At 37.7% G+C, this 26,527-nt stretch overlaps 1 protein-coding gene across 1 annotated transcript in view; it reads right to left on the minus strand.

Moving 5' to 3' along the window:
• Positions 1-1,557: 1,557 nt before the first annotated feature.
• The window catches only part of myo7ab (myosin VIIAb), a 58,420-nt gene continuing 33,450 nt past the window's right edge, over positions 1,558-26,527 (minus strand). The window contains exons 19-49 of the mRNA XM_017493562.3: positions 26,096-26,188; positions 25,845-25,939; positions 25,653-25,737; positions 23,816-24,034; positions 21,928-22,245; positions 20,846-21,046; positions 19,196-19,372; positions 17,986-18,075; positions 16,566-16,687; positions 15,944-16,070; positions 15,713-15,832; positions 15,277-15,450; positions 13,881-14,108; positions 13,559-13,729; positions 11,309-11,426; positions 10,675-10,801; positions 9,529-9,692; positions 9,244-9,434; positions 8,547-8,671; positions 8,196-8,350; positions 7,880-8,033; positions 7,278-7,433; positions 7,072-7,177; positions 6,586-6,699; positions 5,486-5,573; positions 5,300-5,406; positions 3,449-3,634; positions 2,897-3,013; positions 2,706-2,789; positions 2,038-2,157; positions 1,558-1,914 (exon numbers count right to left, since the gene is read on the minus strand). Of these exons, the coding sequence (XP_017349051.1) occupies positions 1,822-1,914; positions 2,038-2,157; positions 2,706-2,789; positions 2,897-3,013; positions 3,449-3,634; positions 5,300-5,406; positions 5,486-5,573; positions 6,586-6,699; positions 7,072-7,177; positions 7,278-7,433; positions 7,880-8,033; positions 8,196-8,350; positions 8,547-8,671; positions 9,244-9,434; positions 9,529-9,692; positions 10,675-10,801; positions 11,309-11,426; positions 13,559-13,729; positions 13,881-14,108; positions 15,277-15,450; positions 15,713-15,832; positions 15,944-16,070; positions 16,566-16,687; positions 17,986-18,075; positions 19,196-19,372; positions 20,846-21,046; positions 21,928-22,245; positions 23,816-24,034; positions 25,653-25,737; positions 25,845-25,939; positions 26,096-26,188 (4,425 nt within the window). The 3' untranslated portion in view covers positions 1,558-1,821. The remainder of the gene's footprint in view (positions 1,915-2,037; positions 2,158-2,705; positions 2,790-2,896; positions 3,014-3,448; positions 3,635-5,299; positions 5,407-5,485; positions 5,574-6,585; positions 6,700-7,071; positions 7,178-7,277; positions 7,434-7,879; positions 8,034-8,195; positions 8,351-8,546; positions 8,672-9,243; positions 9,435-9,528; positions 9,693-10,674; positions 10,802-11,308; positions 11,427-13,558; positions 13,730-13,880; positions 14,109-15,276; positions 15,451-15,712; positions 15,833-15,943; positions 16,071-16,565; positions 16,688-17,985; positions 18,076-19,195; positions 19,373-20,845; positions 21,047-21,927; positions 22,246-23,815; positions 24,035-25,652; positions 25,738-25,844; positions 25,940-26,095; positions 26,189-26,527) is intronic.

Consider the following 26,527-nt stretch of genomic DNA (forward strand, 5'->3'; position numbering starts at 1 on the left):
CTCCATCCATCCATTTTCTGTACCACTTATCCTACACAGAGTCACAGTGGAACCTGGAACATATCCCAGGACACAAGGCAGGGGACACCCTGGATGAAGTGCACAATCACACACCCATTCACACACAACAGACAATTTGGAAATACCAATCAGTCTACAATGCATGTCTTTGAACTAGGGGAGGTAATCGGAGTACAAGGAGGAATCCCCCGAAGCACGGGGAGACTCCCCAACAAGGAAAGAAACAAAAAGATCAAAAATCAGGTTGACACAACAGAGTTGGGAAATGATTAAGTAAAAAAAAAAAAAAAAAAGAGGAATAAGAACTTGTAGATGGTAATAGATGCATTTTAATCAGCACTTTGAAGTCAGCAGTGAGGTAACCACTATAAATAACCCTGAATAATGCCATGAATAAAATGTAAAAACCTTACTACTCGCTAGAGCCCGGCTCAGTTCATGAGTATAGAAATAAGGATACAGAAACAATTTAAACCCCTTTAGAACATTACACTAGGTTGTAACCTTATTAAGTACACCTGTGTTGTATGTACACACAATGGCCAAATTATTGCACTTTTTACACATACAATAATAATTGTTGCCTATCAGATTAAAAGCCCCCTTGTGTGGCACCGGGCCTTTTGTCAGTGTTGTTGCTGTGCTCCGAATGGTCCATTGCACAAATATAATATCAGGTGAATTGTATAGAAGCAACAGAAAGGGGATGGAGCTTAAGGTCTCTGTGTTGATGGAGGTGCTGTGAAACACCTATAGCTGTCACTGTTAAAAACACATATCTAAACCAATACCCTGGATAAAATTACATTTTTGTAGTGTATATAACTTCTGGCTTGTACAAACCATATTGTTCATATTTGTAGAGTATGTTTAAGATTTAATTACTATTTTTTTGACTACATAATGATGGTCCGGGGTGCACCTCCAGGGTGAGGGGTTCGATTCCCACCATGACTCTGTGTGTGCGGAGTTTGCATGTTCTCCCCCGTGCTACGGGGGTTTCCTCTGGGTACTCCGGTTTCCTCCCCAGTCCACAGACATGCATGGTAGGTTGATTGGGATGTCCAAAGTGTCTGTAGTGTATGGGTGTGTGAGTGTGTATGTGAATGTGCCCTGTCATGGATTGGCACCCTGTCCAGGGTGTACCCCGCCTTGTGCCCGATGCTCCCTGGTATAGGCTCTAGGTTTCCCTGTGACCCTGAAGGAAGGATAAGCAGTATAAAAGATGGATGGATGGATGGATAATGATGATCCTTCATATGTTTTATGGTAATTGGTGTTTTTTCTCATCATTCTGAAAAGTGCACTAATTTTGTGACACAATGGAGGCTTAAGGCTTTCAAGTCACTAGACTTGAGTTCAAAAGAAAAAGAAAATGAATGAACTTATTAATCGTTAATAATCTAACTATTGAAATGAACAAAATGAATAAAATTATTATGTAAATATTTACTTTATTGATTTAACTTACTAATTCAATCTTATTAATAATATGTAAATGCATATTTAAGAAACAGCCAATAATTGATAACACAATTTATTAATTGTATATATGTTATACATAATTTTATTTATAAATGATAGTTACATTAATTAATAAATATTCAAATTAATATTTACCTTATTGATTATAACACTTTATTGATTATTTTACATAATGCAGTGGGGTCTCTGGGACCCCAAACAAGTCAGAAAAAAATTAAATCACAACAAAAGATGAGGGATAAAAATATATATTTTCAGTTGAACAGATTGAACGCAAAAGGCAATTTTATTGTGGTTCTTTGTTCATGATGCTGGCTAGTTGCTGTTCCCATGGGAACTGCGCTGTTTGGTCATGGTGCTCATCATCTGACTGATGTAAGATGTCAGCAGGTCATCCATTTTGTAGCCCTGTGATCAGAAAAAGGAACACACGGCTGAATATTGTGTAATATAGTGGAGTGAGATTTGATTAAAGAGTGCCTCACATACAGTGCTGAGGATGACAGCATTATCTATGTCTTTCTGACTCACTAGTGCCGTCTCACAGAGCAGTTTACTGCCTCTCATCAGGTTGCCGATAGTGATATGAAAGTAGGTGTTCCCGCTGCTCCAGTTAGAGATTTTGGTGAAGGGGTGCGTAATTAAGATATCCTGCGAAGAGTAGAGAGTGAATGGGAGCTACGAGTTTAATGAAGCTAACAAGTAATGGGTGTCTACCAAAAATGTAGATGTATATATGTATTTAATGATGTCACAGATTTGCTGGTGTGATTTAGGACATGATGTGACTTAATGTTATCTATAAATAAGAACAAAATGTGTTCATGTGATCAAAATTTGAAGTAGTAGTGGCAGCCAATTACAACCAAGTACAACCAGTATCACTTATTTCAGTTTGGTATTATTACACATCCTGGGTATAGTTTAAGAGTGGCTTCCTACTAAAAAGCAGGTATACAAAATGAAGGTATACAATTGATAATACAGCATCGGTTTGTAAACTTGAAATTGTAAATACAGAATACAACTGCTATTCAACAAATACATTTGTCAAAGTACCGATTACAAAATATATAAAAGAACATTAGGGAGTTTAATGATGCTGTATAAAGCATATTAAGATTGTGGGTTAGATAGACTTCCATTACTTGTAAGCTATATTACAGTAGCAATCATCAAGCGCATTCTCTTTGCTTTACCTTCGTTGTTGGGTCAATCAGACTAACGCCATGTTTGTTGATCGCTATCAGCAGGAACTCGGGTAGATTTGGGTCTGTGGTTTGCTATGAAACAAGAATAAAATAAGTAAAAATATCACCAGCAGGTTAATAACTATTAAATATCTATTGAGTATTACAGTGTTATAGATATATATATAAAAAAAAAATACTTTGACTTCGAAAAACGCTGATCCAAAAGTGGGCCACTTGAAGATGATTCTCAGGAACATGAACTTGGCTTCTTCCTGACTTTTCCCAGCATGTTGGTTGAAGCATGTCAGAATGGACTGTAGAGAAAATGAGTTTGGTAAAGTAATTAGTCATGTATTTTCAGGAAAATAAGTTGCTCTTAAGTATTAGACATGTACAAATAGATAACTTAGCAACTAAGTACAATGATGTAAGCATTTTACACCTGATGAAACCTAGTACATTACTTTATAAGAAGCTTTTGTTTGTCCAGTAACTGCAGCAACAAGACTTTCAATGTTGCAGTAGCACCAAGCTACAAATTAACTAGTAACCTTCAAATTACCTTTACCATAACTACTGGAGTAGCAAACCTACCATAGAAATGCTAATAAATGGGCATACTATAATGGGTGTATTGCAAAGAAATGAACGTATACAGTATGCAGTATGTTTTTTTTTATTGTATAACCATAATCATAAAATCATATAAACAGAGTGGACAGTGTGTGGCATGTCTTTTTTTCACACACCCGTTTCCAGTCATCAGGTGACAGCTGTTTGATCAGATCATGGGGGACGAGCTCCTTCAGCAACTTGGGGAAGTGGATAAACTGTGATTTGTCCTCGTCAAATACTACCCGGTAAATAAGAGCTGCGAGCTGGAAGGCCTCTTCATGAGAACACTTGTGGTATCCACGCAGGTATTTAGGCAGCTCCTACACCAGGCATAAAAATATACAAGTACAAGAACAAGCATTTTTAGGCAAATAAGAGGAAAATTTATTAGGGGCAAAAGAAGCCCAACTGTAAGCAGTCACATTTTAAACACTTTTAGAAAACAATGAGCTTAAACTCTCAATGGAAACATCAAGATTACTATTAAAAGCCAGCATCATAATATATAATAGCCAATCGGGTTCAATATGCACCTCATGCAACACCAGGTTAGCAGGGGGCAGGAGTGGGACTTGTACAGTTGGGTGCATTTCTAATTTAATTTCTTAATGAAGAAAAAATTGGAGATGTTTCTGTGCTTTTTTCTGTGGTCTAATTGCTAATATTGTGGAAGCCTAAACTGTGTCCCAAGTGATGTACTATAGACTATGCATTATGTACTCTACCGTCTAATGTATGCATTTTAGAAGTTTAGTATCGTCCCAAATGGAACCCTAATATATTTTTTTACTAACTGGAAATATAAGCCATTTCCCAGTCAATGGTAATTGACATCAAATGCATGTAATATGATGTTGCTAGCTTTATCAGAATACCCAGAGTCATCGAAAATTACTTTCACCATATCAAGGTAACAAACAGTAATTACAAAGACATTCATTTTACTGTTTTTATATTCTGAGCAAATTTGAGCCAGTGTCAGCGCCTGGAAGCCCCTCCCCTCTTCCGCTACGTAAGCAAAGCTGAGACCGTTGAGTGCATGAAGTGTCCAACGTTCAACAATTCATTTTTTCGGTTGAATAAGTGCATCATCTGGGTATGTGAAGTTCACTTGTTGGAATTCAGTGTGAACACACTACTCACACTATTTATACTACAAAATGGCATAGAATAGTGCATAAGTATGCGATTTGGGATGCACCTATAATATTATAGAATTATGTTTTGTGTCTTCTGGGAGCCAAAAAAAATTTGGCCCAAAGATCTAAAGGCTTGGCCCCCTTTCAATTTTGGAAAAGTGACCCAGCCTAAGTCTAACTGCACATCATGCAACCAAATTTCTGGCAACCAAATTCAGATGAGTGCATCAGGTGGTAGCAGTAAGCCATCACTCATTGGCTATCCATGATGGGGTGGTTTAATGTAGCCCCATGGAATTACTGTTATTTTACTATAACAGAGCATCATGAAGTGTTACCAAACCTATAGTAAATTGAAGATGATTACAGTTTTTTAAAAAATTATTTAAAGAACAACATGTCATACTGTTATCACTTACATTGTAGTTGCTATAAACACTCATTCTCTCACTTTCTCTTGAAATTACTAAGTCAGAAAAACACAGCTTTTTACTCAGAAACTTCCTCCCATTCATTTGAATGTTAAATAAACACCCCGTCATAGAAAACATCACCATATCAAAGATTATTCTGTATATATTTCTTTGTTAAATAATATATTTGTAATCCATTTATTATTAGGCTTAAATTATGTAGAGCTTTCAATTTACAAGTCTCTGTGTATGAACTGCTACAATTGAGAAGATAACATATTAGAATTTGCACATTAATGTAAACTTTTTTAAAAATTTTGCAGCTGCACTACTGTCTAAGCTGCTGTTATAGAAAATTAGCCAACACCTTAAGAACAATCAGATTTGAGAATTCAACAGTGATGTATTAAATTATGTAATATATATTTTTTACCTGGCAGTAGTGGAAGATGGAGTCAGCCATTGAGTCTTTGCCTGGCACAGTGTTAGTCCACAGTTTCTTCATAAAATAGACCTGATATGTCAGGGAAGGCACTATACCTTAAACACAAACAGCATATCACACACAAGCAACAATCGGTTCAATATTATATGATCAATTAATATGAACTACAATTACCATCTTTAACAGGTCTGGCTTTTTTGATCCAGTCAGTGAGGTGTCTAACAAAGTCAAAAAAGAAATCTCCATCTGGCACACTGATGACCTGAGGGAACCCAAGTGATGGAGATCAGTTATTAAAAATAGACACGGTACGACAGATGAAACAGCATTATTTATCGATTTGCATCTTGGAACTTTAAATAGGTGACAGAGTATGCATTAAGAGTGAAGCTTCTTCTCAGGTGCCACATAATCGCTTGAAGTGATTATCTCCCATTTCATTGAATTCAGACAATAATGATCTTTTACTTTGAGATACGTCATAGAATGTCTGATATTTACTTTATTCTGCAAGGAACAGTATCTGATTTGTCCTAGTAATTTTTAAACTGCTAGACCTGTAGTTATTCCTAAATTCAGTCTGGCTTTAAAAAACACTGCTCACTTAGGTAGTTAATGATTCTTTGAGTAACGCATGAGTACAAGTTATTTAAAAAAAAAAAAAAAAAAGTATGAAATGGAAATCATTAAAGATGTGTCTTCTTTAGCTACTTTTAGTAAAATGGGTTTAAGTTTTTTTGATAGCTTGGATTGTGGGATTATTATTATTATTATTATTATTATTATTATTATTATTATTATTATTATTATTAAACTACAGATAAAAAATATTGTCCTTTAAGTAATTGACACCAATAAATTGTGTATACTATAACCAGAGCCATGAACCAACAAGGGAATGACCAGTTTATCAGTAAAAGTTTTATGCATAATATATACACATGAAATTTCCTTTAGTTGCAGGAAAACACATCATCTGCATTACAAGAGTCATATTTTGAATATGTGCGGAAATAATTTCTACAGACATTTAATCATTTTACAGCACAAAACTGGAGCACCAGTTTGGTGGCCGGGTGACTTCACTGCATTCACGATGAATACAGAATGACTACATCAGCTACAGTAATTCGCTCTCTAATATGGATAGCTACTACATGGTCTTACAATGTTCCGTATATAATATGTATCAGGGATGTTAAACCTATGCATAAATCTCCTTCATGTCTCCATTTCTGAACTAAGAATGCTGTTTCATGACAGGTTGGTTTTACCTTGTCAGAAATCTTAACAAACAGGCTGAAGCCCTCAGATGACTTGAGCTGCATCCTGCTGGAAATGTTCAAACAGAACTCCTTGGCCTTTGTGCTTGATTCCACTTCAAAAACCTGCAATTAAGATGTAATTTAGGCAACTGTCAAAAAAAAATGCTTGGGAAGGTCAAGCTCATTTTTGAAACTTTTTCTTTTCAGTGATTTGTGCTGTCAGCTTGGGTTTTTTGTGTCTGTGGTTTACATATTGGTTTATATTCTGCATTACTTATATTCTACAGCCACTACAGGCTATATTAATATTTATATGAGTAATCTAAATAACAACACAAGGGGCCAACTACAGTCAGGTATAAAAACGAGTGGGCACATTACACTAGAAGAATAGTTAAACAACAGATCAATTTTTTTTTTTGTCATGTTATAATTAGTTTATTAAAATGACAGTACAATGTACCGGTTGCTAAAGAACTCTACAACAAGACGGACCTCATCTGTGTCATCAGGGAAGTACACCTTGTGAAAGATCTGTGTGGTTTTGTGCTGAATGGCTTCCACTTCCACCAGGTGAGGAGGGTACTTCCTGGGGCCATTCCTGTCATTATATATGAGAACATGTTTATTGGCAAATGGCACGCTATGTGTTTGTTACATTGTTTTACGTATGTACAGTAATTTGTTTGAGCGGGGCTTACCGCAAGGCTTTCTGCAATCTCTGCATGCAGTCCGGTGCCAGGGGATGATGCTTTCTGGACTGGAGAAACTTCTGCACGTGAGGCAGGAGGATGTTGCTGGGAGGGAAAAGGCCAGTGCAAAGCCACAGTAGTTCCCAGCCTTTATCCTCACTGTACCTGCATATATAAAACACATGGGGTCAGTCTTGTCTTATTCTCAAATCCAAAGCCAGAGCTATGAACGAGGGCTAAGGAGCAATATGTGTTGTTACAGAGTTCTTAAAGGAATGGTTCGACAAAAATTCAAACATGTATATATTTTAATATACCGCTAAACTTGTCAATCAACCAAGGCATGTGTGGTGTCTGCCATTTGCTTCTTTTGTTTTCTTAAGGCTAATGTAAATTTCCTGTAAATGTATGCCCAAATCTTTAGGGCCTACAGCACTAATATGATTCCAAGATGGCTGCCACCACAACAGTGTTCAGCTAATAAACTATATACAGACTGAAGCTGCAAGTCTTTTTAGATACATTAACTTCGCAGCTTCTGGGCAAAACTACAGAAGCAAAATCCAGGCACAAAATCGGATATAGCTAATCAAACTGAGCAAGTGACGTACATTACATTGTTCTCTGTGAGCTGTTTCATAATCTGGCAGAAGATCTCATCCTTCAGTGGCTCAGCCTTCATAGATCCTTCAAAGATCTGATCGGTAAGTTCATTAACCGAGCGTGCTCTTTTAGCTGGGTAGTCACCCATGTACTTCATAATAGGTAGAGAAAAGGAGTCAAGGATCAATAACAGATGAACAGTAATTATATCTGGTGGGATGCTGGAGACACTGAGGTGGCAAAACTACCCACCACACCATGGTGCAGCCAGAAAAAGAGTAATGTAAAAAACAAATGGCATAGAGATGGGTGTGTGAAGGATATCGGTGAAGGCCAGGCAGGCATCCTGCGAGAGCTCCTCATGGTTAAGGACCTTCTTCAGCAGAGGTTGTTTGAGAGGTTCCCGGGTGCAGCACCACAGCTTATCCTTCCCCCTGCCTTTTGTTATCACACGGCTTAGAGTGCTCTTAGGAGGAGGTCTGCCGGGTACCAGAGAAGACCATACAACAAAACGTAAATAAAAAGATGATATTATGACCTTATAATGTGTGAAGGAGTATGGAGAAATGAGATGGCACAATCTTAGAGAGTATGAGTAAGCAATATCAATAGGAAAGTGATTATAGATAGAAAAAGGGGATTAAAGGAGTTAAAAAGAAGGGAGTATTAATGTACCTGAAATGATCATAGGAAAACTCCTCTAAAGTGTAGGGTTTCACTTTCTCCTCGCTGTCCATAAGATTCAGCTGTAACAGACTTATCGATTCCTTACACTGCTCTGGAGACATGCTTACCAATGTCTGAAATGTAAAGTGAAAAGAACAAATATCATAATTCATTCATTCATTCATTCATTCCTTTTCAGTAAGTGCTTTATTCTGTATAGGGGGAATCCAGAGCACTGGACATGACACAAGTGCTTGCAGGGCACCATGCAAACATACAGTACATTCACACACTCATTCATAAGTAGGGGCAATTTAGTGTAGCCAATTCACCTATCAGTATGTTTCTCATAGGTGGGAGGAAACCGGAGAACCCAGAGAAAACCCACATGGATACAAGCGAGAACATGTGAAACTCCACGCAGACAGTAATCTGAGCTCAGGATCGGGGACTTTGGAGCTTGAAATGTAGGAATTGGTCCTTACCCCAATGTTTGTTAGAAACAAGGCTAGAAACTGGATAACATTACAATAAGTGGAGATTTGGGCTAAATTAATAAATATGCTTCAACCACATGGAATGAAGCAACCATGGAGCAGCACCTTATTTACAAATCAAATTACTACCACATGCACAAAATTTATATGTGCTGAGACAGTCATGTATCATGTAATATAATTATTAGTTGAAAGAAAAGCTGACTTACCACAATATCATATTGTGGTCTGGTAACAGTGGGAAGCACATAGATGCTGTCCGCATGGAAGTCTCCTCTCTTCTTGGTCCTGTCGTTGACTCCATGCGCCCAGCCCCAGGTCAATACTTGCTCTCCCGTGTGTTCATCCAGCAGGATAAGATCTCCCTTTGAGAATGTCAAGAACGAGGAGTCATGCCCATCTACAGAAAGCAACATACACCAAGAGTCATGGATTAAGGAAATGTATACTGTTCTTCTCTAAATTACCTCTATGATGTGGTCCATATGGATTACCATGGTTATCTGCAAGAGCCACCACAAACTTTGATCTCTTGCGCAGACCATCTAAAAAGGTGTCAACCAGGTCGCAAATGTCCTCAGCATTGTTGGAGGTGAAGGTGTACTCATCTCCTTTAATGGTTGCCAGGGTGAAACTCTGGCCCTGGAGCTTTCCTCCTCTGTATGAAGACCAGAGAAGTAATCAACACAAAGAATACATGGGTATGTTTCAGGGCTTATACCACCCTGGACCTTTTTCAGGAACTCTGGCAATCGACAAGTCACTTGTAGTGTGTCTCTTGTGGGTGTGCGAATGCTACTGTTGTCCTAAGGATTAACAGATTAGCAAACCAAGCTAACTATACTACCTATGTACAGTCACCACATGGACCAATGATGTCTACTGCTTCTTTCCAAGCCTTATTTTTTCTTCTTAATGTCTCCATTTTTGTGTGTCAAACAGTAAATGCGAACTAATTATGAGTTGGAACTAAAGTTGTGAGTGGGGAACTCAGGAAACATCCAAGCACATGTGCCATAGGATTGGTGCAAGGAATCATTTACCTTTCACAGTCATTTTACCACGTCGTATATAATTTGTATAGAATTTAGGAAATTTCAATTCAAATGACACTTGTTGCACTGTCACAATGTCACACTATCGATTCGTCAAATAGCTGATTATTGCTGAAATTGGGACTCCATATCATGCATGTACATAAATGAATAGAAATTAAGAAAATTAATGATTCAAATATATAAAGAAAGCTGAAAAACTTTACATGTTAACATCATATTCACACAACAAAGGAAATCTATAAAGAACAACACTGTATTTGCTGTACGTAGTCTCATGTTGGAGAGTTCCTAATCTCTTAGTTCCTCAAAAAGTTCCTAAACCTCAATAGGTTTGCATTTATAGTCTAAAAAGGAAGAAATAGTTACTGGGGAAATGTAATGCAAGCCTGACTCAAGCTAAAGCTTTCATGGCAGAATGAAATTTCAAGTGTGATGGATGTACAGTATAATTATAGAGGGTTTAATCAATGGAAATAATGGCATTTTATGAAGCATTTTGTCATTAAACAGTACTCCAGGTATTTCACCGCTAATAATTTGTCCAGTGGTTCTGAGAAAAACAGAATTAAAACATTACTGGACCTGCTGCTGGATACTCCAGAGATCTCTGGGAAAGAAAGTTCCAGGAGGACCTGCTCTAGTTCATCCACAAAGTAAACTCCAGTCCAATTCACTGCCACTATCACATCGTTCTTTGGCAGGCTGGGTCCTAGAGATTTACAACATTGAACATATGATCTTAAAAAATAGTCTTAATTTATGAAGAGCAGAGTCAAGTACCACTGGTGATAGTTTCAGGCATTGGGCAGGGCTTAAGTTAAGCTTGATCATGTCATATCATCACTACCCTTTCTTCAGCCTGATGCTGGGGTTAGTTCCATGGCAGCTAATGTTAGCTAGCTAGCTTAGATAACGTTATTTCTGTAGAAGTAGCCATCTTATTTTAAGTAGCAGACATATTGACTAGTAAGGTCACTAGTGTTAGATATGTTGTTGTGTATTTAAAAAACAGTGGCCAACCTTCATTATCAATCTAGCAAAATTTAGGATAACTATTATTTATATTGTATAATTCAGAAAAGGCACCAAGCATTTTAGCAAGCTAGTTAACATTAAACTATTGTGGATGATCAAATTTAAAGTAAGCTCTGCCCTTGTTGATGTATGTCACTGGGTAAAACCATGATGTGCCTGGGCTCAACAACAATGACAATACCTGAGAACTTGAAGGCCTCGTAGAAGCGTGAGAATAGCAAAGGCCACTTGAACCGAGCAAAATCCACCACGTCCTCCTTCACTCTCTGCGGGTCAAATCTCTTCTGTGTGTAGATTCCCTGTGGGCATTAAACGTTAATAGCACCGACCTCTTTCTCTGCTGTCACTATCAGTCCTCACAGGACCTTTTAATGTGCATCATATCTAATGAGCATATACAATAATAAGCTGCTCAGACGATCCATAATATAGATTTCCTACATTGTTAAAGATTCACGTCCATCACTTTGGCCAATGAGAAGCAGAAGGCTAATTAAACTGACCACCCTTGAAAGAGAGAAAATGCAATTAATGTTCCCTCAGTCATCATCGGTCAATCCTCAACCAGCTCCTTAAAGCTCAAGAGAAATAACATTGTGTGTGTGTGTGTGTGTGTGTGTGTGTGTGTGTGTGTGTGTGTGTGTGTGTTTTGATACAGATGTAAAATTAGAATACGTTGTCTTATCTGTAGAATAGCCCCAAAATGTCCAGTTCTTTTTACTTGTGATGGTCATGTGATATGCTGTGTCCAATCAGCACCAGCATGTGGTGTTCAAAAAGGACCTTCCCTTTCCATTTTAATGTAATGGAAAGGTTGATGTTGATGTGTTTCCAAATTTGCTGTTGTATTTTTTGTAAGTTGCTGTTGTGTTTTCTGATTTGCTCTTTTTTGTTGTTTTTGTGTTGTTGTTGTTTTTTTACTGTGTTTTTGCACATATAGGCCACTGAAGGTAATACAGTATCTAATAATGTGGATTGGTAGGACTGATATATTTCCATATTTCCATAATATACTCCTGTCTGTTGGAAAAATGACTTGTGAGACAAATCTGGACATAAAACAAATGTTTAGTCATTTTAGAAGTAGGTACTTTACATCTAGATGTCTATTAAAAGTGATTTGCTGATTCCCTGTAACCCTCCGACTTCAAAAAGAGGACTTTGTTCTACCTTGTGTGCCTGGGGCCACAATATGACTTAATTTTATTCAGTCTAAATTCTGATTACAGCCTATTACACCATGTACTGAGAGAAGGAGCAGATAATAATGAGAATACAACCCTCTGGCACACATGTAGATTAGAGAATAAGTCTTGGCTAACTGTTAATGTGGGCAGCAGTACAGGTACAAACATAATGGCACCGATGTCCCAGAGAACACAGTGATACATTTAAATGGCAGACACTATTTCACTCCACTGCATATTAGGGTAGGAAAAGAGTTTTCCAGGAATATTACATATCTACTGCCTCTTAAGAAGCCTAAATATGAGTTAGTATGTTGCATCTGAATAACATATCTGAATTACTTAAAGTAATTCTTTAGTTTTTTTAGTCTACACTCATGAATACGCCAAATGAAAACAGCTTCATGTCCTTCTGCCTATGGTGATTTTACAAAACAACAAAATGACATTTGGCTCAGAGCCAACTCTTTCATCTCCCAAACGGCTCTTTTTCATTTTGTTCTAAACTGCAATATTGTGACCAATGCATCGGGTTTATCGAATATACAGAGGAACAGAGAATGCAAGTCACATGTTTCAGCACTATATCTAAACATGGCCAAAGAGTGAATGTCAAGTTTTATTTGATTTAATTAAAGAAATCAAACCTCACTGCAATTCTGTCCAAGACGATGAATAGCTCAGAAATAAGAAAAAGTGGTTTCCTTGGGATCATTTTCAATATATTCAATTTCCATAGTAACTATACTGCCTATATCTACAAAAAAGAAGTTGAAGAAAAAAAATCTGGCTCAATTTTGGCCAAACTGACAAAATTATATTTTTGCAAGGTAGATTTAAAGATGGCTGAATGGTTTGTGTCCCGACATTGAACCAAAGTCAGATATGTTGTTGGGCCAATGTCTGTTTGCCATCTGTGATGCATGTATATGAACATTGGGGTTGTGAGGGTGCTGCAGCAACCTGTAGTTGAACATAGTGCTAAAGTTACTTTGCTTTAATTGTTTAAATTCTGGCCAAAATCTAGCAGTATATAGCAGTAGTTAATTAGTAGTTAATTTGTAGTTAATCCGTATTATACATTGTTCTATTCGCATCTTTCACCTTCAGCATTTTGGCACAATTTACCATTTTGTATCATCAAATATACCATTTTGTACAGCCTTAATTAATGGTAGTTGCAATTTAAATGATACTTTCATTTCTTTACCTCAGTGATAAGTTTTAAGCTGATAAGTGCTTACCTTTTTGTGAACTGATATTATGACCTGGGCCCACTTTTCCACAGTTCTGGATGCATTGATTTCTCGGTCTGGGATGTACGAGGTGATGAGGCTCAGCAATCGTTCCTGTAGAATCTCCGGCCCATAGTCTATATAGTACTGCTGAGATGCCAGCTCAGCTAAGTCCTCCTCCTACGATCGTCACAAAAAAAAAGTCACACATATGTATATATATATATATATATATATATATATATATATATATATATATATATATATATATATATATATATAAAGTCACAATGTTTTATTTGCTGTAATATACTCCAACTACAGCATATACCCGATCACAGCGGTACTCCCCGAACTTGATTCCACGGATGATCTGCTGGTAGATAAGGTGAGTGGCCACGCTGTCCTCAGCAGGGTTGTGCCATGGTGTGAAGATCTCTTTCCTGAAGAACAGCCTCCAGGGTGCATTGCGCTCCTGAGCCCCTTGCTCTTTAGCATACTGTTCACACTGCGACACTGCATCCATCACATGGTCCTTCCCGCTGCCAAGAGAAGACACCTGAGAAAATAGCACACAAACTGTATGAGAAACAATGAGAAACTATGTATGCAGTGTATGTATGCAGTAACTAATAGATTTTGTACAAGATAATGGTAGTTATGGCAAAAAGCAAACCTTTTGTATATTAATGTATACTCATAGATCCTGACATTTTTGTACAAAGATGAAAAGGTGCAGAGGTGTTGCATGCAATGTTAATACTTTCTTAGGAATTAAACACACACCAGCTATTAATCTACATAGATTATTTGTAACTGTTTGAAATTCTATCCATCCATCCATTTTCCACATTGCTGAGCCTGAAGCCTATCCCAGAGATCTCTTTGGCACAAGGCAGAGGACACCTTGGATGGGGTGGCAACCCATCGCAGGGCACAATCACACACACGACGGACATTATGAAATGCCAATCAGCCTACAACGCATTTCTTTGGACTGGGGGAGGAAACTGGAGTACCCATAGGAAACCATAGGAAAGTATGGGGAGAACATGCAAACTCCAAGCACATGCGACAGAGGTGGGATTCGAACCCCCAACTGCGGAGATGCCAGGGAATTGGAGTCTCTAAAAGAGACTTTAAGTCTCTGAAGTACAGTATTTAAGGATTTTAAGGATCTGTAGTAACTCATGTCTCCCTAGTACTTCGAATCTCAGTAGTATAGTATATATACTACTATAGTATATATACTATACTATATATACTAATAAGTCTTTATTACTTTAAGTCTGTAGTATGTTAAGTCTATGAAATATATTAAGTTTAAGACTTAGGTATTAAGAGACTCTGAATGTGTCTGTAATATTTTAAATCTCTGTAGTAATTTAAGCCTCCGGAGTATTTTACGTATTACTATATTACTTTTAAGTTTATTCAAGACTATTCATTAAGTCCCTTAAATACTTTAAGTCTCTTTAGTATTTTAGTCTCCGCAGTATGTTAAACCTCTGTACTACTTTAAGACCTTGTAATACATTAAGTCTCTTGAGCATTTTTTTTTTTTTATCTCTATAGTATATGATGTCCATGTTATGAGCTATTCCATTTAAATTTGCTCTAGTAATATACAGTAGGAAGTGCATCATGTTGTACAGAGACACTAACAATATGTAAATGTATTAGCATTGTTATTACTAAATGACAACTAGAAACTGTGATGAACATGCCTTATCGAATAGAGCGATGTACAGAGAGAAGCCGAAACGGTCCTTCAGGCCGATCTTGTCTGCCAGGGCATTACAGAGCTCTGCAGCAGTAGTGGCTGAGTCTGTTAGCAGGGTCTTAGTGGTGCCATCCATGAAGGTCACTGGCAGCATGATGGGCTTCTTCGATTTGGTGGCCTGAAGGAGGACACAAAGATCCAATTAAATCCTAATTCCAATGACTTCTTCTTAGGTAATAGCAGTGTTAGCACAATTGTTATAATTCTGGACAATGTTCAAATCTGATGACCACTAGAGAGCCACCAGTACACCTTTGAGCAAGACTCTTAACCTTCAACTGCTCAGCTAGATGCTTGGATTGAATTCTGCTTTGTCAGTGTCTGTCAAATGAAGAAGAATGAGTGAGAATAATGGTTGCAGGGGAAAACAGTTACAGTACCTGCAGCTCGAGCCATGAGGGAGGCTGGGTCCGTGTCTTGTTCACAGAAGTGCGCTTCAGTCTTTCCTCACAGTACGGGGCATAGCCAGGTGGTCCAGAGATAATGAATGTCCTCAAATACTGTGAAAACGAATGCGAGAGAAGAACACTATTAAATTTGTGACTCAGAAAAGAATTTTCATTTCTCTCTTTCAGATAAATTGAGCTAAAAATGAAGGCATCATTTTTTACTTTGACAAATTTCTCAGATGGTGCGAAGCATCCCACAGAGAGAGAGAGCAGGATCCAGCCACGAGCATGGCTGTTTTTGGATGGGTTCTGGGTCAGCTGCTTACAGATTTGACAGTAGATCTCATCTCTGTTAAAGACATACAATGGAATAATGTAACGTGTCGCTAATGGCAACGGATTCATTAAAGCTGATTGATTTTAGTGTATTTGTAAGGCATGTTTAACAATTGCCACAAAGCAACTTTACAGAAATTCAGATATAGATTTAGATCCCTATTCAGCAAACCAGAAGGGCAGTAACCAGGGAAAACTCCCTGAGATGACTTGAGGAAGCAGCTATCAGAGAAACCAGATTTTAAAGGGAACCCATCCTCTTCTGGGTGACAGGTGAAGATGAGTAAAGACAAACTGTACAAATTGTGTTTAAAGGATGTTCAGTGTGATGATAATATGAATATCCTAGGACGAGTAACAGAAGCAGCAGTTCATAAAGAAGTGTAAGTCTACAGTATCCATGTAAGATCCCTATATCCATATAGAGCATAAGGTTTTGCGAAATGCATATCCTTAGTGAGTATAACATGTGAAAGTCTGGCAGGAAGATTAACATGCCATCACTAACCTCAGGGCAGGGCGTAAAATCCCATTCCCGATGATGAAGTGAAGTTTCTCCAGGTTGGAAGTGGGACGATCATCCAGCATCCACTGTAGACTGCAATCACTGTCAGTCAGGTGTTTGGTCACCTAACCAAATCATAAACACTGTACGATTGTAATCTTATCTTTTTAGCTAGTTATCTCTCTAGAAAATATTACAGGAACAGTACAGCTAACCATTTCCCCCATTAGACCAAAACTAGTTTTATCAGCCAAGACCTGTCTGGTATGTGAAGTTTCTTCAGGATTATACTGGAGTTAAAAGAATAGTGTCGCTAACAGGTCACAGAAGATTATAGTTAAACAACATGGAATGAGCATTGTGGTTATACTGAATATCCAAGCAATCAGATGTATACACTGTAAAACTGGATATGTTCATTTAACTCAAGAAATTTGAGGAAACTAATTACCTCAAAATTTTTAAGTTCATAAATCAATTTCTTTAAGCCAAATACACTTAAATATAACAAAAGTGTAACTACAACTTGTTATATTTAAGTGTATTTGTCTTAAAGAAATTGATTAATGAACTTAAAAATTTTGAGATAATTAGTTTCCTCAAATTTTTTGAATTAAAGGAACTTATCCGGTTTTACACTGTACTTATTATTATTCTTTCTCAACACCTACACTACATTTAAGCAGAGTTGTGTGGTCATTGTTCACAAGAAGATTATCATTCTTAACTCTCCATATTTTATAGCTTTGAAGCTGAGTTCTCAAGATGTGCTGCGGTGTTGGTGTATGTAAATATGGCAGAAGCCATGGTGGTTTGGTTAGCAGTTAATGCTAAGTGTAATTGCAATGTCATTTGAGATGTACTGTGCTTTTTTTAAAGTTCACCAACACATTTGTGGTAAATGTTGATATTCCTGACAAATTTGTCTCATTTCCATTGTCACTTCACCTTTACATTACCGTCATTATGAAAGACATAATGAAAGTATATTAGCTAGCAAAATCATTAGCCTCAGTCTGTATTCATTAATCGCCTAGCAATGTGTTTTCACATTTTCCCTTTGCATGTTTACACACACAAATTGTTTGGTAATTTGGATGATATAGTAGGTCCAATTTTATGTGTATTAGTTTTTTCTTTCTTATTTTTTAACCACCAAATGCTACTTTTTTTTGAGACACAATGCTAAATCTGTGGCTATATGCTTCTCTTATTTTTAGCTGCCTTGTTGCTCCAGTGCAAAAGTGATGAGGACTTCAAACCCCTAACCTGTCTTAGCTGAATGACTTCATTCAGGGTATGAAGGAACATTGTGTACAGTTCATTTTTGGATGAACCACTGGCTGAATCTATTCTTCTCATTAAAATGTCAACCTGAAACAGCTCTCTGATGCTGCGATTATAAATGGGACAGTGCTCTCACCTCCCCTGTGATTTTTGATTTCCTCCTCAGTGTGAGAGACACTAGTTTATGTCTGATGCTGTTCTTCTTCTGACTGTCAGTAATAGAAGTCTGAAAGAGAAACAACAGTACATAGTGTGTAATTAGTGCACAGCATAAACATTCAAGACAATGTGTCTAGTTATTCTTACGTAACCTAAACATATACTGTGCACTATATAGCCAAAATTATTTCAACACCTGACCATCACACCCATATGTGGGCCTTCTCCAAAACTGAAAGCACACAGTTGTCTAGAATGTCTTTGTATGCTGTAGGATTACAATTTCCCTTCACTGGAAATAAGGACTCAAACGAGTTCCAGCATGACAATGGCCTTGTGCATGTGCACAAACTGTCTGTGAAGACGTGGTTCAGCAAGGTCAGTGTGTAAGGATTTGAGTGACCTGCACAAAGCCCTGATTTCAAGCCCACTGAACACCTTTGGGATGAATTAGAATGCCGACTCTGCACCAAGCCTTCTCTCCAAACACCAGTGCCCAACCTCACTAATGCTAATGTGGGTAAACGGGCACATCCCCACAGCCATGCTCCAAAATCTAGTGGAAAGCCATCCCAGAAATCTGTAGGCTCTTACTGAACCTCCTCAAAGCACTTGCTGAACAACCTCGTTTTTTTTTGCATTGCACTTTGCACACACTGACACATTTGACTTATGTTTCTTGTCTCATGTCCTGTCTGTGTGCAATCATAAATGATGTTGCAATGTCTATCATCTTTCAAATGAAAAATGTGGGTCTATTGAACTGTCTGATCCTGCTGCACGGTTTGTTTGTGGCACTATCTGTTGGTGTTGCTGCACTGTATGTTTTGATGTACTGTTTAATGTTGCACACTGGCACCAAAAAAAAGAAACAATTCCTGTGAGCACTACTCATATGCAACAAAGTGTTTCTCATTCTTATTCTGATAACAACAAAGGGTGGCCAATTTTGGAATGGGATGTTCAGGGTTTGTGTGGAAAATGAGGGCTAGAAAAACCCCAACGGCTTCAATGTGAACCAACTCAAAGGTATCCACAAGCTTCCCAAACAAAATAAACTAAAATCGAAAGACTTCTCAAATAATAAATACATCGAATAATAATACAAATCAAACTTGTTTAAAAAAAAATCAGAACTATGAAAACAGGTCTGACTGCTGCTTCAGTTTCCCTGCCCATGTGATCACCTCTTCAGCTCTCTGCAGAGCCTGCTGTTCCCTCTTGTAGGTCCTCTTGCCCAGAGTCTCGTAGATCTTGGTCATAACTGGGATCTTCTCAGTGCCATCACTGAGGCTGATTTGATATTTGGGCTCGGGCATGTCTCCCATAAACCTCAGCACAGTGACCCACACAGCCAGAGCGGCCTGCACAGGCAGAAACATCACACCATGATTAGCCAAGCAGCATGTTGTGTCAAAGCTTACAATTAGGTAACTACTCTAAAAAAAACACTGCTTTATTTATGTTACCCAATCGCTGGTTTCGCGAGGTTTGATGTTAACCCACCTTTCAGGTAACACAATGATTGGTCTTTAAGGTAACACAATGCTTGGTCATTAAGGCCCAGTTCTTTGCTTAATCCTTTCACTGGAACATGATAACAGCGCAACATTTGTGTTTTGCTGCAGCAAGTCGCTTGATTGAACAAAAAGCGGTTTCGAAGTCTTAATTGACATGCGAAAGGCAAAGGGAACGGCTGAGAGAAAAGTACCCTATTTCTCACTTTATCCTTGCGTTATTGGTTTTAATGTGTATCAAACAGTCCCAATATAAATACATATGGACAGCTAAGATTATGTGAAAAGAAAATAAGACTAGTTAGACTTAGCAAACTTTGTTTTTGTCTAATAGGATTGATTAGCTAATTAGATTACTATTATTATTATGTGTTTAGGTGATAATAATGTGTGTGTGTTTAAGTATTTAATTATTTAATTTGGTTTCCAAAAAAAGAAAAAGAAAAACATGCACAGTATAGTACAGTATAGTATAGAACTTTTGGTTGTTCAGTGCAGGATTTCAAAATGCATGATTTTGCTGTGGCTTTAAAAAAAAACAAGTTTTGAAATTGCACGAAATTGCACTTTCATGAAATTGTTTTGTACGTTTTTTGCAGTGATGTTTGTTGGTAAATGAGACGTTTTAGCTGTATTCGTGTTCGGGGCACATAAATCGAAGAGGGCTTTGGCTGAATGTGCATTGTGATGATGCCACTTGGCCCAAATCTGTGGAAAATCTGCAGTAGTTTTGAAAAATTGCAAGCTCCAAGTTTGTGTTAATTTACGTGATCGCAAAATTCTGGAGAGCCTGACTGATGTAGCCTGCAAAATGTAATGCCAATTAAATTGTACTAATTAAATACATTTTATGGAAATTTTGAAATTGTTTTGCTGTTTAAACTTAACTGGATTATTTAACATGCAGCAAAGTAACTCTAACAAAAGTTTATGTAGTAAAGTTAGTAAATTTGTGAATTTTAAATTCAAACAATTAATAACAACTATATAGATACATAATGTATTCAGATTCCCTATCTGGGCCATAAATAATTATGAATAAGCTAAACAATCCATAAATAAGGGTTGAAATGAGGGTAATAATTAACCTGGGTGTTCTTCAAGCAACCCAGCATGTTGGGCTCTGCACATAACCCAGCAGTGTGTGGTCAAATGAACCCAAATAAAATGTGTTCTGTTATACACTGACCAAGCACTGACTTATGAAAATGACCCAAATTGGGTTACATTTAATCCAGCATTTTTTTTTTAGAGTGTAAGTATCAAATGTTTTATACAAGTTTGGTAACCTACGAGTAAAATAAAACGAGACTTTCTCACCAGCTGGTCTCCTTCGTCCTCGTGGTACAGGAGAGGTTGTTTCAGGGGCCGGCGCACATACGTGTGGGTCGTGTTTCCCTGGAAGTATGTAGCAGCAAACTTTGCAAACTTGTACTCTGACAGGTCCTCTTGTTCCTCATCAGGACAAGGAAGAGTCTCAATGCTGTCCTCTTCAGACTCTTTGATGATATTCTCCAGATCCTATCACATACAAACAAATATAACATTGATAACTCTTCCCACTTGGATTAACTACAAATAAGGCATGTACAATTTTAGCTTCCAAATATGTGCAGTACATACAGTAGAGTATCTTATATGAAAGGCAATACAAATGGATTTGTTGAATTCCTTGCTATGGTGTTAAGTCAACAATACCTACAGCATCATATTAAAAGTATTCAACCCTTATATTATTCTATTCAGGTCAAGGTGATCCTTTTAGAAATGTTATTAAATCTGAATAATACTAAAAAAAAAGACGTTTCCATCATGAATTGCTTTGTGCTCCGCTCACTGTAACTGAGACTGTATTACCTGTATAGTTACACATAAACTTACGTGCAGCTATAATTGGAAATATTTTATAATACTACATTGTTCCCATAATTTTGGGATTCTTTTTTTGTAATATATTTTCTTGGAATACATTTCACTGAAGCTAGAAGTAGTCTCTGGCATCAAATGAGCACACAAACCATTCATTTATATTTATCACAGTTTATCTGATTTTAAACATTTTATGTTGTTAAAATGTTTCCAAGCAGACAACCTAGAAATCCACATTGATTGATTAACTTTATTAATTTTGTCTATTTTGTTGAGTAAGGACTGAAGCCCAAGCCTGAAAGAAAGATAATAGCCAGATCCATTGTTTGCCAAAAAAAAAATCAAAAGTTTTTATTTAAATAAAAATCACATGATTATGTAAGTCTAAAACACTTTGAAACATCACAAACTTCACCAGTGAGGCTTTTTTTGCTTTATAAAAATGTTGTACATTGATGTAAAATGTCAAGAGATGAACATTGGTCAGTAGTGAACAGAACAAGTGTGTCAATAAATGATCCTCAGTGCTCTACCTCGAATCCTGCAGGTGCTTCAGCCTCCATGTTCAGGAGCGAGTTGGAGCTGTTCAAAAAGCCGAACATTTTATCCACCATGTCAGAATCGCTGACTGGTTCCTGCCTTTCTCTCTCCATCTGCTCGAGCAGCTCTTTCTTACGACGAGCCTCCTCACGCTCAGCCTGCCTCCTCTCCTCCTGCTTGCGGTGCAGCTCAGCCAGACGCTCCTGGTGCTTCCTGTCAGCCTCGGCTCGAGCCCTGCGTGCCGTCATCTGCTTCCTCAGCTGCTCCTCTTCAACCAGACGTTGCCTCTCAGCTTCCAGCCTGTGCTCCCTCTGCACACACATAAGTAAACAGAGGCAAATGTACAAAAATGCAGAGAGAGAGACAAAACAAAGCAAGGGCAAGATGGATAAGTGCTCAAAAGTGTTCTTAAAACCCTAAGTAAGAATGATATTGTGTTCTATGATTAAGTAGTTCTGTATGTAAACATGGGAGGACATGGCATTATAGGAAAATAATCAATGAAAGTGTGGTGGGATGCAGCTGGACCCAAATTGGAGTTACTGTTACCACCCTGAAGAGGATTATTTTCTTCTGACAACACATCCTGAAGTATCTCATTACACTTATGTCACAGCAATTTGGAAACAATCATATCTATTTTATTTATTAAAGAACAACATGATATATTCTATATCTGTTAATACTGTAGTTACATCAACAAGTTACAACAAGTTAATTCTCAAGGATACTGCCCCCCCCCCCCCCCCCCCCCCCAAAAAAAAAAGACTATTGGAATGGCAAGGCCAATTAATTTTTTTTGTGCTATATACCAAAGACAGTTGGGTTTGAGATCCAAAGATGAATATGAGAAGAGAATTCAGAATTTCAGCTTTTATTTCCTGATTTTTACATGTAGATTTGCTAAATGACATAAAACATAGCACAGTTTGTATTTTGTTAAAAAGGATAAGCCAATGTGAATATCAGAGAGCTGTCTTTAGGAGAAAAGCAAGCCATTTTGAAGCTGAGTCAAGAGGGAAAATCAATCAGAGGCTGTGATGGCCCAGAATGAGGCCACACATCTTCGAAAGGTAATGTGTTCTTTCTCATACACGCTGTCATATGCCATACTGTCATACTCACAGAGGCATTTCACAAGCATAGTCAATACAACAACTTGGAATGTCCTGAAAAAGAAAGAAGCCAGTGGTATACTGAGCAACAGACACCGAATGGTTCGGCCAGTGAAAACAACAGCAGCTGATGACAGAAACATTGTGAGAACTGTGAAGAAAAACCCAAAAACAACAGACAGTGACATCACCAACAACCTCCACAGGGAAGTGGTGAAGGTATCACAATCTACCATACGAAGAAGACTTCAAGAGCAGAAATATAGCGGCCATACCACAAGATGTCAACAGTAAGAATCAGAAAGCCAGATTGAAATTTGCAAAGAAATATAGTCAATGAGTCGCAGGCTTGATGCAATTATTTCAAGCAAGGGATATGCAACCAAATATTAAGTGTTATTTACTTTAATTTACTTTAAGACTTAATCTGTTCCTATACTTTTGCTCACTTAAAAATTGAGTGGTCTGATACAAAAGGTTCTATGTTTTATGTTGTTTAACACATCTAGATGTAAATACCAGGAAATAAAAACTGAAATCCTAAACTCTCTTCTCATATCCATCTTTTGATCTCAAACCCAAAGGTCTTTGGTGTACAGCACAAACAAATGAATTGGCCTTGCCGTTCCAATAGTTTCAGAGGGGAGCTATAACTGACCCTATTAGCTATAACTGACCCTTTTCAGTTTACTTAATCATTTTTGTTATAGGTTATCATTATTGTCCTGCTCCAGTCTACTTGTAAAGAGCAGCAGTGATACTGTACCTCTACTCTGAGTCTCCTGCACAGTCTGCGTGCGATCATGCCGCGTACGTAGGCCTGGATAATGCGGATGGCATTTAAGCGTCTCCAGAATGTTTGCCTCACCAGGAAGCCTCGACATTGACCCTGGAGCAGAATGATTCGTTTCCTGACCTCTCGGTACAGCAAGTAATGTTTCCGGGCCCTCCAGAGGGCCTGCAGCCGCAAGAAACCTGCACACATCTGATAGATAACGAGAAATTGTGTTTATTACTGTTAGGTAATATGTTTATAGAAGATAAATGGGTAGAAATTCCACTGGCTGGAAGCCAGCATAGTTTGGTGATTTCTCTGCTCAAAGGCACATGATTGAGCTTAGCAGTAGCCAGTTGTATTCATTAAATCAGGGTGTAGCATCACTCCTAAACTATATGTTGAGAGTTTTAGGTGCACCAAAGACATTTAACTTGTATCTTAGCCAAAAGTGTGTAAACCAAAAGCACAAAAACAAATCTAAACTGATTTATAAAAATCAGGCAACCATGTCAAATTATATATGATGGCAGCAACACCTAGTAATTAAGTTCCATCCTCATGTTACACTGAAACTACACTGGTGTGCAGGACACCACCCAAAATAAATAAATAAATAAATAATTGTACAGCATCTGTAGGTAACTACTTGAACATGAGCACCAAAGTTGTAGTGATGTTTTTCAGCGTTTTCGGAGCAGTGTGAGTGTTATTTGTTATCTATCGATGTACAGAGTTATAGCCCATTTACACTGTGCCTTGTGATAATTAGCCTATATTGTGGGGTGGAGGTTGATGGGGGGGTGTTGTCTCATATTTACATACAGTATATTTCCTAACAAGGGGGCACGGTGGCTTAGTGGTTAGAACATTTGCTTTGTACATCCGAGGTTGGGGTTTCAAATCCTGCCCTCGCCCTGTATGCACCCTGTATGAGTTCACATATTCTCCCTGTGCTTCGGGGGTCTTTCCTCCTCTGGTCCAAAGACATGTATTGTAGGCTGACTGGCATCTCTAAATTATTCATAGTGTGTGTATGTGGGTGCGATTGTGCCCTGCGATGGGTTGGCACCCTGTCAAGGGTGTCCCCCACCTTGTGCCCCAAGTTCCCTGGGATAGGCTCCAGGCTCTCCTGTGACCCTGTGCAGGATAAGCGGTATGGAAAATGGATGGATGGATTAATATTTTCTATCAGTTTCACTGTTAGTGATTGGCATGCTGTACCAGGAATAACTAACTAAAAAGTCAGAACTTTAAAGGGTTAAGGCTGGCATAAGTGCATCTTATTATTTGTTTTGTTTTTAGATTACTTTTTTTGCCCAATAAGAGCTAACAAGATGGGTAATTACCTTGTCAGTGTTTCTTTAAAATCTGTAGGATGTATTTGTTTTGAATGAGCATATTATTTAACTTTTGAAATGTCTGTTAAATTCTTTTTTCTTTTTTTTTTTTTTTACCCCTTTGTTTTTAAGGGCTTAAAACTGTATATTTGTCTGAATTTTAACAAAGTTGGGCAATCAGTTTGGATTTTGTTCCTACATCTGAATTCTGAATGGAGATGTCTCATACCCTGTCCCATCTTTAGAGTTTTGGCATGACATTCATATTTGTGCAAGAGGTTTTATTCCTTTGCCTTGTTGCAGGGCCCACAGATTTGCTATGAACAAACTGGCACTTCTTTTTGTTTATGATTTAATTAAATTAAATTTAAGTGGTAAAAACTGGCTACAGGTTTAGTACACCCGGTCACCACAATATGCTGGACTCCGGCTCTCCAGGACTGTCATAAAGCAAAAGTACTTCGTACGCAATGAAGAAAAATCCATACCACTCTATACTTCTTCCTACAGATGTAGCCTCTCCACATCTTCTGAATCAATATCACTGATCTCCTAACCTTCAGGAAATTGGCCCTGGAGGTGAAAAAAAGAAAAAGAAAAAAAAAGGTAAAGAAAATCACATATGTATATATATTCCCATGTTTCCTACATTAATCATCCCCAGTCTCAGGCTTCATTACCTCTGTTTCTTTCCACGCACTGATTTCTGAATAAAAATGACCTTGTTTGTGATTGCTTTGTCCCGCTCAATCTCCAACTGCATGTCATGGTGATCCTACAGCATAAATAATACAAACAATCTGTCAATGCATTTATGCATTTATAATCAGCTTTGTTGATTCAGGATGTATCTTGACTTCTAATGTTATTGCTTTTATTTTTTACTGATGCTAAAGAACAACTATAAAATAGTTTGACAGTTCAATCAAACCTTGAGAAAGATCTTTGTTTTTCCTATCTGCCAGTCATCATTATGTCCCAGGACTGCTGTTGCTATTCTCTGGCATGTCCCTCGCAGATCCTCCTATAAATTTTTCAGTGGTTGAGTAAAGATTAAAACACCCTGGGGGTGTTTTGTTATAAGAAAATAATCAAGGATGGGATGGTTGGATGCGGCCCAGAGTAACTCTGCAAAGCACACCTACTGTTTACACCCTGAAGTTGATTATTTTCCAATAACAGCATGTCTGCTTGTGTTTTATTCTTCTTACCCCACAGCAATTTTAATTAAAGAACAACACATCATGTGTTTTATCCACTTATAGTTACATTTAATGTTGTAGTATGTCCATGAAACAAGTTAGCTCCTGTTACCACTTACTTTATGGCAGCTATTAACAGGTGGTCCCTCACCAGCCTCTCT

Source organism: Ictalurus punctatus, chromosome 18 (assembly GCF_001660625.3).
Source record: "Ictalurus punctatus breed USDA103 chromosome 18, Coco_2.0, whole genome shotgun sequence".
Taxonomy (NCBI): Eukaryota; Metazoa; Chordata; class Actinopteri; order Siluriformes; family Ictaluridae; genus Ictalurus; species Ictalurus punctatus.